The 18,956-nt window shown below is 43.6% G+C and overlaps 1 protein-coding gene across 1 annotated transcript in view; it reads left to right on the forward strand.

Annotated features, from left to right (window-relative positions):
• mbtps2 (membrane-bound transcription factor peptidase, site 2) overlaps nucleotides 1–18,689 on the forward strand; it is a 113,898-nt gene extending 95,209 nt beyond the window's left edge. The window contains exon 11 of the mRNA XM_036945614.2: nucleotides 17,920–18,689. Within this exon, the coding sequence (XP_036801509.1) occupies nucleotides 17,920–18,142 (223 nt within the window). The 3' untranslated portion in view covers nucleotides 18,143–18,689. The remainder of the gene's footprint in view (nucleotides 1–17,919) is intronic.
• The last annotated feature ends 267 nt before the right edge of the window (nucleotides 18,690–18,956 follow it).

Raw genomic sequence — 18,956 nt, forward strand, 5'->3', positions numbered from 1 at the left:
GCATCCTCCAATTGCAATGTCTGACTATGCCCACACAGATCTATTGTCTCAATAAATGTTTTCTTTAATACCTTCAAACACCAAGGTAGGTATTCCTCATTTCAAAATAGGCCATCACTGTCATAAATGATCATTCTTCACAAGTGAAATGTCCAAACTGCATCTGCATGCAAATCATCTGATCTCAGTCAGTTTCATGGCAGCAGGCATTTAGAGCTTCTTGAATGACTGTTTCATGAGCAAATGAGGACAGATGGTTTTAACTATTAGCCTTTCTTCTATTTAGTTTCAATCAAAGCATATATCCTTCCTAGTGGTCCACTATGTTGAGTTTTGGCGCATGATAATTTTTTTTGACTATTCAGCTTCAGCTAACCATCCTAAAATCTCACTAGAAATTAGGTATTTTTGGTGTAAAATAGCAGGCCTACTATGCTATTATATTTGGTTCTGTTATGTAAAATACTCAGTAATCGTTATGTGATCTTGGATACATTGATTCAGCTTTGATCTAACTTTACTAAACCAGCACCATTGTGAGAAGTGATAATCTTCTATTTATAGTAATAATAATAAGTGATGAGTGGGGCTATTAGATGTAGGAAGCAGATCTTGATAATGGTTATTTTAAGAGATTGGAGTGCCCTTCCTGGTGCTGAAGGACATCCCTAGAATTGCACAATGATGTTATAGAGGTTGAACCAAATTGTGGTGCTGAAGGACAGCTCTGTCATCCGGCCAGTTCAGGAACAAACGACAATCATTTACAGTATAGGCTTACGTGGTGACAGTAGCTATTGGTAGGGTATAGCCTAATGTAAATACAGAGAGATATATATATATATATATAATATCATTGCACTGTCTGAGAGGAGAGCTTGAGCTGCAAGTAGGCATTTCATTGTATATCTTACAGCGTAGTGTATTTTTTATTTAACCTTTATTTAACCAGGCAAGTCAGTTAATAAGAACACATTCTTATTTTCAATGACGGCCTAGGAACAGTGGGTTAACTGCCTTGTTCAGGGGCAGAAAGACAGATTTTTACCTCATCAGCTCTGGGATTCGATCTTGCAATCTTCCAGTTACTAGTCCAACGCTCTAACCACTAGGCTACCTGCCGCCCCAGAACATGCCCTGCGTCTCAACCAATAGCCAGTATAAGCTAATTATACCAAGCAGGGCTACAGGAACTTCCAGAGAGGGTCAGGCTCCTTGGGCTTTGCGGTGGCCACTCTGGTTTGGTTTGGGTGTCCTCTGCAGAATGGTGTCGCATTGCATAAGAGGGGGTCCGTGCAGTTTTATGGACATCAAGGCAGTTAAAGTTCATTTAGATTATTTTCAATGTTCTGATTGGCAAAAGTGGTCAAGCTTCCACGGGCCTCCCCAGTGCACACACGTAGCCTACAGTTCTTCATCATTCTCGGCACCACCAGAGAGAAGACAGGGAAGAAACCACCATTTACATACCTCTTTGCCTACATGCTATACATATTTATTTGGTTTGTCATTCTATTGTATTTCATGGATTTGTTTGTGGTAATTAAGTAGAATTTATCAGAACTTTCAGAAATAGTTTTACCAGTATTTTCAAATTGAAAGAAGAGTGCATTCCTCTGTGTTCCCGCAGCACTACACCCCTTGTGACCTCATACCTGATTCATTTGTTATTCTGCTCCTTTCACCTCAGTCGGCATTGTCATGATTCATATGGTGTGGTAACGTTACATTGACTTTAAATTAAATAAAACACAGTGATCTAGCTAGCAAACCACAGCTAACTAGCTTGCAACCTCAAGCTAACTAAATGGCAACAGCTAGCTAGTAATCTCTGATTTCGTTCTGGGTCTATACGTGTTAGAAATTGGGAGTTCCAGTAAGTCTCCACGTCTAAATAATCAGTGATGAGAACCCAAACAGCGGAACTACTGGTGCATGTTATCCTCCTCCATGCCATTCAGTCCCTACAGATTATTTGATTCTCTACATTAGAGAACTCCATCTAACTTGCTACTAACCCCACGCTAACTTTGCTAGCAACCCCGCGCTAACTTTGCTAGCAACCCCGCGCTAACTCTGCTAGCAACCCCGCGCTAACTCGCTAGCAACCCCGCGCTAACTCGCTAGCAACCCCGCGCTAACTCGATAGCAACCCCAAGCTAACTCGCTAATAATGCCAAGCTAACTTCAAAATCAAATAAAAATGTATTTGTCATAAAATGTTGATAAAATATTATTATTCACAATGTAAGCACAGCAATGCGCACAAGGCAGAATGTTTGTTCCATAATGCAATTAGTGGGAAAACACCATCGTCAAAAGTGTTTTCACATGCAAGCAGTTTTATGCGACCGATATGAAAATATCTGTTAGAAATTTAGAAAGAGAGGAGATCTAATAAGATACGTTGCGCCATCGCGCACATGTTGATTTTGTCCAACCACACCAGTCGCGATCAGGATACACAGGTTGAAATAGCAAAACAAACTCTGAACCAACTATATTCATTTGGGGACAGGTTGAAAAGCATTTAACATCTATGGCAATTTAGCTAGCTAGTTTGCTGTTGCTAGGTCATTTGTCCTGGGATATAAACATTGGGTTGTTATTATACCTGAAATGCACAAGGTTCTCTACTCTGACAATTAATCCACAGATAAAAGGGTAAACCAAGTCAGTTTCTAGTAATCTCTCCTCCTTCAGGCTACTTCTTTGGAGTTTATATGGTGGTTGTCAACCAACTTTAAGGTGCATTACCACCACCAGTGTGGACCTCAGTTCATCTTTCAGTCACCCACATTGGGTCTCTTAAAAATCATTGATGAGGTGGGAGATGCGTAACTTGCAGCGCATTAAGCATCACAAATAGAACCAAACGCAGACGCTCAAATAACCAAGTTCTATTTTAGCACCTGGCTATGCAGACGATCGTTGACACGCCTGAGCAGTGTGGGGATTGAATAACATGTATCATATTAATAAGTTCAGGTTTCAAAGAATGCAGTATATGTTTGTTTTTAAAATGCATACTGCCTCTAGATCTGTTTTTATCGGACAAAAGCCGTCTATTACCGGCTAACAGAAACTGTGATGTGTTGGGGTGTCAGTGTAGTGTGTGTTGGGGTGTCAGTGTAGTATGAGTGGGTGTGTGGGTAGAGTCTAGTGGGTGGGTGTGTGGGTAGAGTCCAGTGGGAGTGCATAGAGCCAGCACAACCAAAAAAGGGTGTTAATGTAAATAGTCTGGGTAGCCATTTGATTAACTGTTCAGCAGTCTTATGGCTTGGGGGTAAAAGCTGTTCAGGAGCCTTTTGGTCCCACACTTGGTGCTCTGGTACCGCTTGCCGTGCGGTAGCAGAGAGAACAGTCTATGACATGGGTGCTGGAGTCTTTGACAATTTTGTGGGCCTTCCTCTGACACCGCCTAGTATATAGGTCCTGGATGGCAGGGAGCTTGTACTGGGCTGTACGCACTATCCTCTGTAGCGCCTTGTGGTTGGATGTCAAGCGGATGCCAAACTGTGATGCAACCAGTCAAGATGCTCTCAATGGTGTAGCTGTAGAACCTTTGGAGGATCTGAGCGCCCAAATCTTTTCAGCCTCTTGAGGGGAAAGAAGTGTTGTCCTGCCCTCTTCACGACTGTGTTTGTGTGTTTGGACCATGATACACTATATGGCCAAAAGTATGTGGCCAAAAGTATGTGTGGACTCTCGTAAATCATCTCATTTTAAAATCATGGGCATTAATATAGAGTTGGTCCCCACTTTGCTGCTATAACAGCCTTCACTCTTCTGGGAAGGCTTTCCACTAGATGTTGGAACATTGCTGCGGGGACTTGCTTCCATTCAATCACGAGTATTATTGAGGTTGGCCACTGATGTTGGGCGATTAGGCCTGGCTTGCAGTCAGCGTTCCAATTCATCCCAAAGGTGTTCAATGTGGTTGAGGTCAGGGCTCTGTGCAGGCCAGTTAAGTTCATCCACGCCTAGCTCGACAAACCATTTCTGTATGGACCCCACTTTGTGCACGGGGGTATTGTAATGCTGAAACTGGAAAGGGCCTTCCCCAAACTGTTGTCACAAAGTTGGAAGCACAGAATTATCTAGAATGTCATTGTATGCTGTAGCGTTAAGATTTCCCTTCACTGGAACTAAGGAACCATGATAAACGGCTCCAGACCATTATTCCTCTTCCACCAAACTTTACAGTTACGTTTTCCTGGCATCCGTCCAACCCAGATTAATCCGTTGGACTGCCAGAGAACGAGTTTCCACTGCTCCAAAGTCCAATGGTGGCAAGCTTTACACCACCCGACGCATGGTGATCTTAGGCTTGTGTGCGGCTGCTCAGCCATGGAAACACATTTCATGATGCTCCTGACAAACAGTTCTTATGCTGACGTTGCTTCCAGAGGCACTTTGGAATTCGTTCGTGAGTGTTGCAACCGAGGAGAGACAATTGACCGGGGTGGCTCTAGCAGGGCAGAAATTTGACGAACTGACTTGTTGGAAATGTGCATCCTATGTTGAGAGTCACTGAGCTCTTCAGTAAGGCCATTCTACTGCCAATGATTTCTATAGAGATCGCTTGGTTGTGTCCTTGATTTTATTCACCTGTCAACAATGGGTGTGGCTGAAATAGCCGAATCCACTAATTTGAAGGGGTGTCCACATACTTTTGGCCATGTAGTATAGGTCCTTAGTGATGTGGACACAGAGGAACTTAAAGCTCTCGACCCTACAGCCTCGTCGATGTAAATGGGGGCATGCTCAGCCCTCCATTCCTGTAGTCCACGATCAGCTCCTTTGTCTGACGTTGACAGAGAGGTTGTTGTCCTGCCTACCACCGTTGTTGTCCAGGCCGACCACCGTCATGTCATTGGCAAACTTAATGATGGTGATGGAGTTGTGTGCACACACACAGTCGTGGGTGAACAGGGAGTACAGGAGGGCACTAAGCACACACCACTGAGGGGCCGCCGTATTGAGGGTCAGCGTGGTAGATCTGTTGTTGCCTACCCTCACCATCTGGGGGTGTCCCTTCAGGAAGTCCAGGATCCAGTTGCAGAGGGAGTGTGTTCAGTCCCAGGGTCCCTAGTTTACAGGCGGACTACACCACTCTCGTTGCGAGCATTGTAAAATAAATTTAGAAGTCTATATTATTAAATTATTGCACCCACACTGCTCGCGCGCACCAACGAGCGTCTGCATTGCCAAGGGCTAAAATAGAAGTCGGTTCTATTTCTGACACAGATCGCACTGCAAGTCCTGCTTCTCCCATCTACCCACGTACCCACGTGCCACCTCCTCATTGGTTATACACATGTGGGTGACTGAAGACGAACGAGGTTAGTGGCGGTATCACCTAATTTATGAAAGTTGCCAATCGCATTATAAAGTCAAGAGAAGAAAAAGCCTGGAAGGAAGAGAGAACTAGAAACGATTCGGTTTACCGTTTTGTGTGGATTAATTGGTGGTGTAGAGGACCTTGTGCATTTCAGGTAAAATAACAACTCAATGTTTATATCCCAGGACAAATTAGCTAGCAACAGCAAGCTAGCTAAATAGGACAAATTAGCTAGCAAGTGCAAACTAGCTAAATTGCCATAAATGTTTAATGCTTTTCGACCTGTCCCCAAATTAATATAATTGGTTCAGAGTTTGTTTTGATATTTTAACCTGCGTGTCGTGATCGCGTTTGGTGTGTGGGAACAAAATACATTTATGCACGATGGCGCACGCGCACAGCTGGTTCTGTGTTAGAGCCAACCAAGCTCAACTCTATGGTGTTGAACGATGAGTTGTAGTAAATGAACAGCATTCTCACGTAGTTGTTCCGTTTGTCCAGGTGGGAAAGGACCGCATGTAGTGCAAAAGTGATTGCGACATTTGTGTGTCTGTTGGGTGCGAATGAGTGCTACGGAGCAATAGTAAGTATTGCATGTATTTATTACAGACTGGGTCAGGGAGAGGTTGAAAATGTCAGTGAAGACTCAGACTTCCGGAACAGCTGTTGCTTTCCACTAAGTAAGCATACAAGGCATTTAACTCGTCTGGTAGATTTGCGTCACTGGGCAGCTCAAGGCTGGGTTTCCCTTTGTCATCCGTTTGCAAGCCCTAACACATCCGACAAGCATCAGAGCTGGTGTAGTAGGATTTGATCTTAGTCCTATATTGCCGCTTTGCCTGTTTGATCGATCAATCTATCAAGTTTATTGATAAAGCCCTTTTTACATCAGCTGATGTCACTAAGTGCTGTACAGAAACCCAGCCTAAAACCCCAAACAGCAAGCAATGCAGATGTAGAAGCACGGTAGCTAGGATAAACTCTCTAGAAAAGCCAGAACCTTTTAGAATCTAGAGAGGAACCAGGCTCTGAGGGGTGGCCAGTCCTCTTCTGGCTGTGCCGGGTGGAGATTATAACAGTACATGGCCAAGATGTTCAAATGTTCATAGATGACCAGCAGGGTCAGATAATAATAATCACAGTGGTTGTAGAGGGTGCAACAGGTCAGCACCTCAGGAGTAAATGTCAGTTGGCTATTCATAGCCGATCATTCATAGTTAGAGACAGCAGGTGCGGTAGAGAGAGTCGAAAACAGCAGGTCCGCAACAAGGTAGCACGTCCGGTGAACAGGTCAGGGTTCCATGGTTCGTCGGAGGGCATATCGATATTTCTTATAAGCGTCCGGGTTAGAGTCCCACTCTTTTGAATGCGGCAGCACTAGCCTTTAGCTCAGTGCTGATGTTGCCTGTAATTCATGGCTTCTGGTTGGGATATGTACAATACTTTAGGAAAGTATTCAGACCCCTTTCATTTTTCCACATTGTCACGTTACAGCCTTATTCTAAAATTGATTGAATACATTTTTCCCTCGTCAATCTACACAACACCCCACAAACTGTTTAGATTCTTAGCTTTTATAAAGAAGTGCATCATTTTTGTAAATGTGACATTCAGCAGATTGTGTGTAAATTGCAATTAGTTGTCTATGCAGATTTAAGATAGCACAGGGTTGATAGACGGATGAGCCTTCGAGCTAACTGCGTACACAACAACACATACTATAATGTGCACTTTTCTGTAAGTTTCCATACATGTGACTTTCTGTAGATGGTAAACCCACGGGATGTCACATGCTGCGGTCACACCCAAGCGGACCTTAGCTTTACGCCCAGTCTGATGACTAAGTCACACAGACAAGTTTGTATCAGGTTAGGAAAAACACTAGCATATAACGAGACAATTCTTTATACATTTAAAACATAGGATAGCATGACTAATTATGTAATTTCCCATGACATTTCTTCCCTTTTTAAGACTCAACCTAATAGAACATGACTTACAAGCATTTTCATTAAACAAGCGTTAACATGTGGGAAAAGGAAATACTTTCTTACACTTAGTATATTACAATTGTAATTGACTTCCATTTTCATTGAGTTTCAACCCTTTACATTCTCAGAAGGGGGAAAGGAATGTATGAATTTAAACATCAGTACATACTTTGTCACCACACACAAGGCAATAGCTTCGTTGAGACTGTCCATATTGCCACAGGGTCACCATGACGGTAGGCCCTTAACTCTACCGTGGGAACATTATTCACCCCTGCCGTGAGCATGGTGCACCATTAACTTAATGTTTTTTACCTCGATGTTATGGATTATAATCAGACCTGTAATCAGACATAGGAAGTAAATCAGGTAAATAGGGTTCTGAGGCCTCTCCTTCAGCGGTCAGTAATGGCATGGCAAGAATAGTTTCAACGGCTTTGCTGCACAATTTCTTAACACAATAAGTATTATTGTAAAAAAAAAGAAGAAAAAAAATAACTAAGCCACAAATCAACCAATTAAATATTGTATCTCCCAATACACACCAAATAATAACTGAACACATCCAAACGGATTCCAATCACCACTGAGCTCTTTCAGATGCTCCACTACAATAGTCATGTTACCATGTTATCATTTGGCACACTCTTATGCAAAAAGTCTGTCCGCGTATGTACTTAACTTCCGGCTACAAAAACATTTGCACATAGAATGATTTATCTAACCCATAACATGTTAGTCACTAATGCTAGTCCACTTTCATAGTAATAAACATACTAAAACATGTTCAAGTCAATTGTACTATGTCATCCAGAAATCCATGTTTTGCTGCATTTTAAACCTCTTTGGGATAACATTTTCTCGTCTGGATGAAAAGCGTGCCCAAAGTAAACTGCCTGCTACTCAGGCCCAGAAGCTAGGATATGCATATCATTTTTTTTCACCTTTATTTAACCAGGTAGGCCAGTTGAGAACAAGTTCTCATTTACAACTGCGACCTGGCCAAGATAAAGCATAGCAGTGTGAACAGACAGCAACACAGAGTTACACATGGAGTAAACAATAAACCAGTCAATAACACAGTAGAATTTCTTTTTTAATAAGGAAGTCTACATTGTGTGCAAAAGGCATGAGGAGGTAGGCGAATAATTACAATTTAGCAGATTAACAGTGATAAATGATCAGATGGTTATGTGCAGGTAGAGATACTGGTGTGCAAAAGAGCAGAAAAATAAATAAATAAAAACAGTATGGGGATGAGGTAGGTAAATTGGGTGGGCTATTTACCAATGGACTATGAACAGCTGCAGCGATCGGTTAGCTGCTCAGATAGCAGTTGTTTGAAGTTGGTGAGGGAGATAAGTCTCCAACTTCAAGGATTTTTGCAATTCGTTCCAGTCACAGGCAGCAGAGAACTGGAAGGAAAGGCGGCCAAATGAGGTGTTGGCTTTAGGGATGATCAGTGAGATACACCTGCTGTAGAGCGTGCTACGGGTGGGTGTTGCCATCGTGACCAGTGAACTGAGATAAGGCGGAGCTTTACCTAGCATTGACTTGTGGATGACCTGGAGCCAGTGGGTCTGGCGACGAATATGTAGCGAGGGCCAGCCGACTAGAGCATACAGGTCGCAGTGGTGGGTGGCATAAGGTGCTTTAGTAACAAAGCGGATGGCACTATGATAAACTGCATCCAGTTTGCTGAGTAGAGTATTGGAAGCCATTTTGTAGATGACATCGCCGAAGTCAAGGATCGGTAGGATAGTCAGTTTTACTAGGGTAAGTTTGGCGGCGTGAGTGAAGGAGGCTTTGTTGCGAAATAGAAAGCCGATTCTAGATTTGATTTTGGATTGGATATTCTTAATGTGTGTCTGGAAGGAGAGTTCACAGTCTAAACAAACACCTAGGTATTTGTAGTTGTCCACATATTCTAAGGGAGAACCGTCCAGAGTAGTGATGCTAGTCGGGCGGGCGGGTGCAGGCAGTGATCAGTTGAAGAGCATGCATTTAGTTTTACAAGCATTTAAGAGCAGTTGGAGGCCACGGAAGGAGTGTTGTATGCCAGTGAAGCTCATCTGGAGGTTTGTTATCCTCTCTGGGGTAGGTGGGACGCTTGCGCTATTTATCCAAAAGTGAAAATGCTGCCCCCTACCCCAAACAGGTTAACACAGTGTCCAAAGAAGGGCTAGATATATACAGAATTGTGTCGTCTGCATATATACAGACAAGAGTTGGACTGAGAATTGAACCCTGTGGCACCCCCATATAGACTGCCAGAGGTCCGGACAACAGGCCCTCCGATTTGACACAGAAGTAGTTGGTGAACCTGGCATGGCAGTCATTTGAGACACCAAGGCTATTGAGTCTGCCGATAAGAAGACGGCTGCACAGTACGGTCTCTTATCAATGGCAGTTATATCGTTTTGGACCTGAGGTGCACCCATGACCAGCTCAGAAACCAGATTGTATAGCGGAGAAGGTACGGTGGGATTTTAAAGGGTCGGTGATCTATTTGTTAACTTGGCTTTCGAAGACTTTAGAGAGGCAGGGCAGGATGGATATAGGTCTGTAACAGTTTCAGAGTATCTCCCCCTTTGAAGAGGGAGATGACTGTTGCAGCTTTCCAGGGATCTCAGATGATACGAAAGAGAGGTTGAACAGGCTAGTAATAGGGGTTGCAACATTTGCTGTGGATAATTTTAGAAAGCGAGGGTTCAGATTGTCTAGCCCAGCTGATTTGTAATGGTCCAGATTTTGCAGCTCTTTCAGAGCTATCTGGATTTGGGTGAAGGAGAAGCGGGGTGGCTTGGGCAGGTTGCTGTGGGGGGTGCAGAGCTGTTGGCCGGGGTATGGGTAGCCTGGTGGAAAGCATGGCCGGCCGTAGAAAACTGCTTATTGAAATTCTCGATTATCCTGGATTTATCGCTGGTGACAGTGTTTCCTAGCCTCAGTGCAGTGGGCAGCTGGGAGGAGGTGCTCTTTACAGTGTCCCAAAACCTTTTGGGAATAAGAAGATGCAAATTTATTTTGGAAAATCTAGCCATAGCTTTCCTGACTGATTGTGTATATTGGTTCCTGACTTCCCTGAAAATGTGCATATTGCGGGGGCTATTCGATGCTAATGCAGTACGCAACCGGATGTTTTTGTGCTGGTCAAGGGCAGTCAAGTCAGGAGTGAACCAGGGGCCTATATCTGTTCTTAGTTCAACATTTTTTTAAAGGGGCATGCTTATTTAAGATGTTGAGGAAAGCACTTTGAAAGAACAACCAGGCATCCTCTACTGATGGGATGAGGTCAATATCCTTCCAGGATACCATGGCCAGGTCGTCTAGAGAGGCCTGCTCGCTGAAGTGCTTTAGGGAGCATTTGATAGTGATAAGTGGTGGTCTATAACAAGCGGCAACAGTGAGAGACTTATTTCTGGACAGGTGGATTTTTTGGGGCACAGACCTGGATAGTAAGACCGAACTCTGCAGTAGATTGCAACTCCGCTCCCTTTGGCAGTTCTATCTTGATGGAAAATGTTGTAGTTGGATGGAGATTTCAGGGTTTTTGGTGGCCTTCCTAAGCCAGGATTCAGACAAGGCAATGACATCAGGGTTGGCAGAGTTTTCTAAAGCAGTGAATAATGATGTTAACATGCATGAAACCAAGGCTTTTATGGTTACAGAAGTCAACAAATGTGGAATAGGTGTAGAACTGGGTGCCTGGGTTAATCCTCTACATCACCAGAGGAACAGAGAAGGATTAGGAAGGCTATAAGAACTGGGTGTCTAGTGCGTTGGGAACAGAGAATAAAAGGAGCAGATTTCTGGGCATGGTAGAAGAGATTTATGGCATAATGTACAGACAAGGGTATGGTAGGATGTGAGTACTGTGGAGGTAAACCTAGGCATTGAGTGACGATGAGAGAGGTTGCGTCTCTGGAGGCACCTGTTAAGGCAGGTGAGGTCTCTGCATGTGTGGGAGGCGGACAAAAGAGCTATCTAAGGCATGTTGTGCAGGATTGGGGGCTCTACAGTGAAATAAAACAATAATAACTAACCAAAACAGCAGTAGACAAAGCATATTGACATTAGAGATAGGCATAAAGCAATCACGAGTGTTCGGGAAAGCTAAGACCACAACGGGTAAATGGCAATGAATGGGCAGAGGCGGTCAGTTAGGTACATACAGGACCTGAGCTCGAGGCTGGGGCTGACAGATAAACAAAAGGAGGTACAGTGTTAATGAACAGACCAGCAGGCATCAGCTGTGTAGCCGAGTGATCATAGGGTCTAATGAGCAGCAATAGGTGAGTCAGGGAGCCATTCAGTAGTCGCTACTACACTGGGCGAGCGGGAGACACGGCGTTCAGAAAGCTAGCGGGCCGGGGATAGCAGATGGGTCTTCAGTGACATCGCAACGGAAAAGCCTGTTGAAACCACATCAGGCGATTTACGTTGACAGACCAGTCGTGATGGATCGGCGGGCTCCGTGTCGACAATAAAGGGCCCAGGCCAATTGGAAAAAGAGGTATTGTAGCCTAAAAATTTGCTGGTATACTCCGTCGGCTGACCGGGAGATGGGCCTAGCTCGAGGCTAGCTCAAGGCTAACTGGTGCTTGCTTCGGGACAGAGGCATTAGCCAACAGTAGCCACTCGGTTGCAGCTAGCTAGCTGCGATGCAATGGTGCAGAGCTTGCGGCAGGAATCCGGGGATGTGGTGGAGAAAAGCAGATCTGGGTTGATATTGCGCCTTTGCAGACTAGCCAAGCTAAAGCTGGCTAGTGTCCGAGCTAAAGGTGAAGACCGCTAGCAGTGTCAAACAGTGACTTTTAGCTAGTAACTAGTTTGCTGGCTAGCTTCTGATGGAGGTTCCAGTTATAAGGTATAGAAAAATAGCAGATCCGTACCACATTGGGTGAGGCGGGTTGCAGGAAAGTAAGTAGATGGAAAGTGAGATTAAAATATATACGAAAAACAGATAACAATAACAAATCAAATTTAGAATGACAACAACATGAGGAAATAATTGTATCCCGTAAGGTAATGGTAAAATAGACTAAAGACAGGTGTCCCTCATTCAGTGCAGCAGTCTCTCTCCTTCTCGTGTTCTGAATCACACAGGACTATTGCTAATTTATAAACTTCTTCCTAATTATTAGTGTTTACATAGCCCATTTAAATGTCACCCAATGTCTTCAGTCTTTCTAGTGCGTGTGTTCAGGCCTCACCAGGAAGTCAGAACAGAGGTCATTCAACCCCATTAAGTATTTCCTTTCCCTGTTCCAAACTCATTTCAAACCTTTCAAATATTTCCATAATTCTGCTTACCTGGTTTACAAACAAATTAAAAAGACCCCACACAATAAATCAAAAATGGTATTAAGACCACTTCACCAATATTCACAGGTGAGTTGTGCGTGATAAAACGTAGGGCAAAAATAAAGAAACCAATGGCCAGGCCTTCGTTATGTTTTTTTCCACGACACCACCTGTGGTAAATTCAATTGATTGAACATGATTTGGAAAGACCTGTCTATATAAGGTCCCTCAGTTGCACTGTCAAGTCAGAGCAAAAACCAAACTGAGGTCGATGGAGTTGTCCGTAGAGCTCCTAGACAGGATTGTGTCATTGAAGGTCCTGAAGAACACAGTTGCATCCATCATTCTTAAATGGAAGAAGTTTAGAACCACCAAGACTCTTCCTAGTGCTGGCCACCCGGCCAAATGGAGCAATCAAGGAAGAAGGGCCTTGTCAGGTAGGTGACCAAGAACCTGATGGTCCCTCTGACAGAGCTCCAGAGTTCCTCTGTGGAGATGGTTGTCCTGCTGGAAGGTTCTCCCATCTCTGCAGCACTCCACCAATCAGGCCTTTATGGTAGAATGGTCAGATGGAAGCCACTGCTCATTAAAATGCACATGACATTAAGGCACAAAGGACTCTGACCATGAGAAACAAGATTATCTGGTCTGATGAAACTAAGATTGAGCTCTTTGGCCTGAATGCCACGTCACGTCTGGAGGAAACCTGGCACCATCCTTACGGTGAAGCATGGTGGTGGTAGCATAATGCTATGGGGATGTTTTGTGGCAGGGACTGGGAGACTAGTCAGGATCGAGGGAAAGATGAACGTAGCAAAGTACAGAGAGAGAGATCATTGATGAAAACCTTCTCCAGAGAGCTCAGACTGGGCCAAGGTTCACCTTCCAACAGGACAACGACCCTAAGCACACAGCCAAGACAAATCTAGAGTGGCTTCGGGACAAGTCTCTGAATGTCCTTGAGTCGCCCGGCCACCACCATGCTTCCGGAGAGACCTGAAAATAGCTATGCAGCGACGCTCCCCATCCAACCTGACAAAACTTGAGAGGATCTGCAGAGAAGAATGGGAGAAACTCCCCCGTACAGGTGTGCCAAGCATGTAGCGTCTTACCCAAGAAGACTCGAGGCTGTAATTCCTGCCAAAGGTGCTTTAACAAAGTACTGAGAAAAGGGTCTGAATACTTATGTAAATGTGACATTTCCATTTTTTATTAATTTGCTAAAATTGTTTTTGCTTTTTCATTATAGGGTATTGTGTGTAGATTGAGGGGGGAGGGGGGGAACGTTTTAATACATTTTAGAATAAGGCTGTAATTAAACAAAATCTGGAAAAAGTCAAGGGGTCTGATTACTTTCCGAATGCACTGTACTGGTCATTGTGGGGACGACCTTGTCAATGCACTTATTAATGAAGCCGGTGATTGATGTGGTCAACTCCAATGCCATCAGATGAATCCCGTAACATACTCCAATCTGTGATAGCTACAGTCCTGTAGCTTAGCATCCGCTTCATCAGACCACTTCTGTATTGAGCACGTCACTGGTTCTTCCTGGTTGAGTTTTTGCCTGTAAGCAGGAATCAGGAGGATAGAGTTATGGTCAGATTTGCCAAATGGAGGGTGAGGGAGAGCGTTGTATGCGTCTCTGTGTGTGGAGTAAATGTGATCTCAAGTTCTTTTCCCTTTTAGTTGCACAGCTGACATGCTGGTGGAAGTTAACTGAAATCCATTTGACCTTTCCTGCATTAAAATCTCTGGACACTAGGAGTGATGCCTCTGTGTGAGCATTTTCTTGTTTGCCTATGGCCTTATACAGCTTGTTGAGTGTGGTTTTAGTGACAGCATCGGTTTGTGGTGGTAAATAGCTCTTGGTAAATAGTATGGTCTACAGCTTATCATGTGGTATTCTAGCTCAGGTGAGCAGAATCTCCAGACTTCCTTAATATTAGAGATTGTGCACCAGTTGTTGTTAACCAAGCGACACACACCCCCTCTGAGTTTACCAACGCTGCCGTTCTGTCCTGCCGATGTATAGAAAAAACAGCTAGATTTATATTTACTATGTCCTTGTTCAGCCACGTCTCAGAGAAACAGTTATTCAAATCATGTTGATAGGATAGTCTTGAAGGGGGCTCATCCAGTTTATTCTCCAGTGATTGCACATTCGCCAATAGAACTGAGGGTAGAGGTGGTTTATCTGCTCGCCAACATAGTCCCGTCAGGTATCCCACACGCCTGCCTCCATAACGCTGCCTCTTCCTTTTTAGGGTGTCGTGGATTTGGGTCTGGTCCAGGATAGGCAGTATGTACAGTGGCGTGCGAAAGTATTCACCCCCCTTGGCATTTTTCCTATTTTGTTGCCTTACAACCTGGAATTAAAGTTGATTTTTTTTGGGGGGGGGGGTTGTATCATTTTATTTACACAACATGCCTACCACTTTGGATGCAAGTGCAAGATGCAAGATGCAAAATACTTTTTATTGTGAAATAACACAAAAAAAACACAAAGAAAAGTCAATACTTTTTAGAGCCACCTTTTGAAGCAATTACATTTGCACGTCTCTTGGGGTATGTCTCTATAAGCTTGGCACATCTAGCCACTGGGATTTTTGTCCATTCGTCAAGGCAAAACTGCTCCAGCTCCTTCAAGTCAGATGGGTTCTGCTGGTGTACAGTTATCTTTAAGTTATATCACAAATTCTCAATTGGTTTGAGGTCTGGGCTTTGACTAGGCCATTCCAAGACATTTAAATGGTTCCCCTTAAACCACTAGAGTATTTCTTTAGCAGTATGCTTAGGGTCATTGTCCTGCTGGAAGGTGAAACTCCGTCCCAGCCTCAGTCCCAGTCTCAAATCTCTGGAAGACTGAAACAGGTTTCCCTCAAGAATTTGACGACTTAACTTCTTATGGGCAGGTGGAACGGTAGCGTCCCACCTGGCCAACATCCGGTGAAATTGCAGAGTGCGAAATTCAAACTACAGAATTATAAATATTTAACTTTCATAAAATCACGAGTGTATTGCATCAAAATAAAGCTTAACTTCTTGATAATCCAGCCGCTGTGTCAGATTTCAAAAGGGCTCTACGGCGAAAGCACACCATGCATTATCTGAGGACAGCGCCCCGCATACAAAAGCATGAAAAACATATTTCAACCAGGCAGGTGCCTGTTAGTCAGAAATTGAGATATAATAAATACCTTTTAATGATGTTCTTCTGTTTGCACTCCAAAAGGTCCCAGATACATCACAAATGGTCCTTGTTCGATAATGGCCTTCTTTATATCCATAAAAACTCAGTTTAGCTGGCACGCTTCAGTCAATAATCCACCCAGTTTCCCTCCATCAAAATGCATACCAAATGAATCCCAAACGTTACTAATAAACTTTTCCAAACAAGCCAAACAATGTTTATAATCAAACCTTAGGTACCCTAATAATAATAAATAAATAAACGATCAAATTTAAGACAGAGAATGGTTATTGTCTTTACCGGAGAAAAATACCAAAGAATGCGCTCTCTTCCACGGTCTTGGAAACACTACAGCCAAAATGGGAGCCACCTAGAAAAGCCACAATTTCTGGCTCATTTTTCCAAAAACCAGCATGAAACTCTTTCTAAAGACGGTTGACATCTAGTGGAAGCCCTAGGAACTGCAATCTGGGAGGATTTCGCCTTGTAATAAAAGTGACAGCCATTGAAAACAGTGGTAGGCTGAAATGTTGTTTTTTGGGGGGATGGTTTGTCCTCTGGGTTTCACCTGCCATATCAGTTCGGTTATACTCACAGACAATTTTAACAGTTTTAGAAACTTTAGTGTTTTCTATCCAAGTCTACCAATTATATGCATATCCTAGCTTCTGGGTCTGAGTACCAAATCAAATGTATTTATATAGCCCTTCGTACATCAGCTGATATCTCAAAGTGCTGTACAGAAACCCAGCCTAAAACCCCAAACAGCAAGCAATGCAGGTGTAGAAGCACGGTGGCTAGGAAAAACTCCCTAGAAAGGCCAAAACCTAGGAAGAAACCTAGAGAGGAACCAGGCTATGTGGGGTGGCCAGTCCTCTTCTGGCTGTGCCGGGTGGAGATTATAACAGAACATGGCCAAGATGTTCAAATGTTCATAAATGACCAGCATGGTCGAATAATAATAAGGCAGTTTACTTTGGGCACGCTTTTCATCTGGATGTGACAATACTGCCCCCTACCCAAGAGAGGTTAAAGTGGTCCTATGGACAGATACTCCAATCTCCACTGTGGAGCTTTGCAGCTCCTTTAGGGTTGTCTTTGGTCTCTTTGTTGCCTCTGATTAATTCCCTCCTTGCCTGGTCTGTGAGATTTGGTGGGCGGCCCTCTCTTGGCAGGTTTGTTGTGGTGCCATATTCTTTCCATTTTATATTAATGGATTTAATGGTGCTCAGTGGGATGTTCAAAGTTTCTGATATTTTTTTTTAACCCAACCCTGATCTGTACTTCTCCACAACTTTGTCCCTGAACTGTTTGGAAAGCTCCTTGGTCTTCATGGTGCCACTTGCTTGGTTGTGTTGCAGACTCTGGGGCTTTTCGGAACAGGTGTGTGTATATACTGAGATCATGTGACACTTAGATTGCTCACAGGTGGACCTTATTTAACTAATTATGTGATTTCTGAAGGTAATTGGTTGCATTAGATTTTATTTAGGGGCTTCATAGCAAAGGGGGTGAATACATATGCACGCACCACTTTTCAATTTTGTTTTTTATTTTATAATCAAGTAATTTTTTTCACTCCACCAATTTGGACTATTTTGTCTATGTCCATCACATGAAATCCAAATAAAAATCCATTTAAATTACAGGTTGTAATGCATCAAAATAGGAAAAAAAATGCCAAAGAGGATGAATACTTTTGCAAGGCACTGTACTTCACCCCTGGCTCATTGAAGTAGAAAACCTAAACCAAATGGAGGTTAGTGATTGCTGTTCTGATGTACAGAAGCTCTTTTCGGGCATATGAAAAGATGGCGGAAACATGTACCAAAAAAGTTAAGATAAGAAGCCAAAAAAACAGAAAATTACACAATTGTTCAGGAGCCCTTAAAACTGCTGCTAACTCACTAGCAACCCCATGCTAACTAGCTAGCAACCTGTTAGGGTTGACCACAAGCCTCCTCCAGAACAGTAGGTAGCTAGAAAGGTTTGCAATTTGTGTAGTGTGTATATGTACTGTATATATCTTAACCCAGTGTGTGTACTGTCTATCTGTCCTGTAGATATCTTAACCCAATGTTTATCAGATACGTTGTGTCCCTGTCTGGAGCGTTAGCCGTGGTCAACTCTGTTCCATGCTTCGCTCTCGACGGCCAATGGATGCTCTCCGCTCTGCTGGAGGCCACGCTGGTCACTGTGGTTACAGATCGGCAGCACCGGGAGCTGATTGGCTTTTTCCTGTTGCTGGGAGGAAGTGCTCTGCTGGCTGCTAATGTAGCGCTGGGGCTGTGGATGGTTACTGCCCGGTAACGGTAACTATGACTACAAACCACCACCAACGCCTCCACGGCAACCAACGCCAAGAGACTATCTCCCGGGGTGCTGTGCTGTGCCTCCGCACAAAGGCATTGTGGGTCTCTTCCTGCTCCTCTCTGAGAGAAAGACTCCAGTTCCCATCAGGCACTGCGGTGCACATGGTGACTAAGGGATGCTGGGGAAATGTTGTGTTCAGCTGCACCTTCTCTACTCTCTGGAATGTGTGTGTGTGTGGGTGTGTCGCGTCACACGCGCTGTGAAGAGGTATGTGTTTCTGTTTTCTAGGGATTTCATGATACTTTGTTGTTTTATCTATTTGTCCCACCTCTTTCTGTCTGTGTCTGTCTCTCAATTTAATTAAAGGGCTTTATTGGCATGGGAAACATATGTTTACATTGCCAAAGCAAGTGAAATGGATAATAAACTAAACAAATTAACAGTAAACATTACACTCACAGAAGTTGCAAAAGAAAGACATTTAAAATATATTGCTCTCTCCCCATCTCTCTATGTGAAATAAAGAGGAATTATCTCACTGGAATTTTCAGTTCTTCATATTCCTACGTGTGTGTGTGTGTGTGTGTGTCTAAGTAGGTGATAGTGTAATTTACTGGGGTGTGTATCCCACAGACAAATGTCAGTAAATACGGATTCTATTTCTGTCTAACCACAGAGATGCGTGTGTCTCCAGTCTGTGTTTAACTTTGTCATGATAACACACATCTAGTAGTGTATGTATGTGTTTCAGACAGTGAAGTGTGTAGGGGGATGGTGTATTTCCTTCAGAGTAATGACAGGCTGGATAGAG

This window comes from Oncorhynchus mykiss, chromosome 15, assembly GCF_057628025.1.
Source record: "Oncorhynchus mykiss isolate SJ-2025 chromosome 15, ASM5762802v1, whole genome shotgun sequence".
Lineage (NCBI taxonomy): Eukaryota > Metazoa > Chordata > Actinopteri > Salmoniformes > Salmonidae > Oncorhynchus > Oncorhynchus mykiss.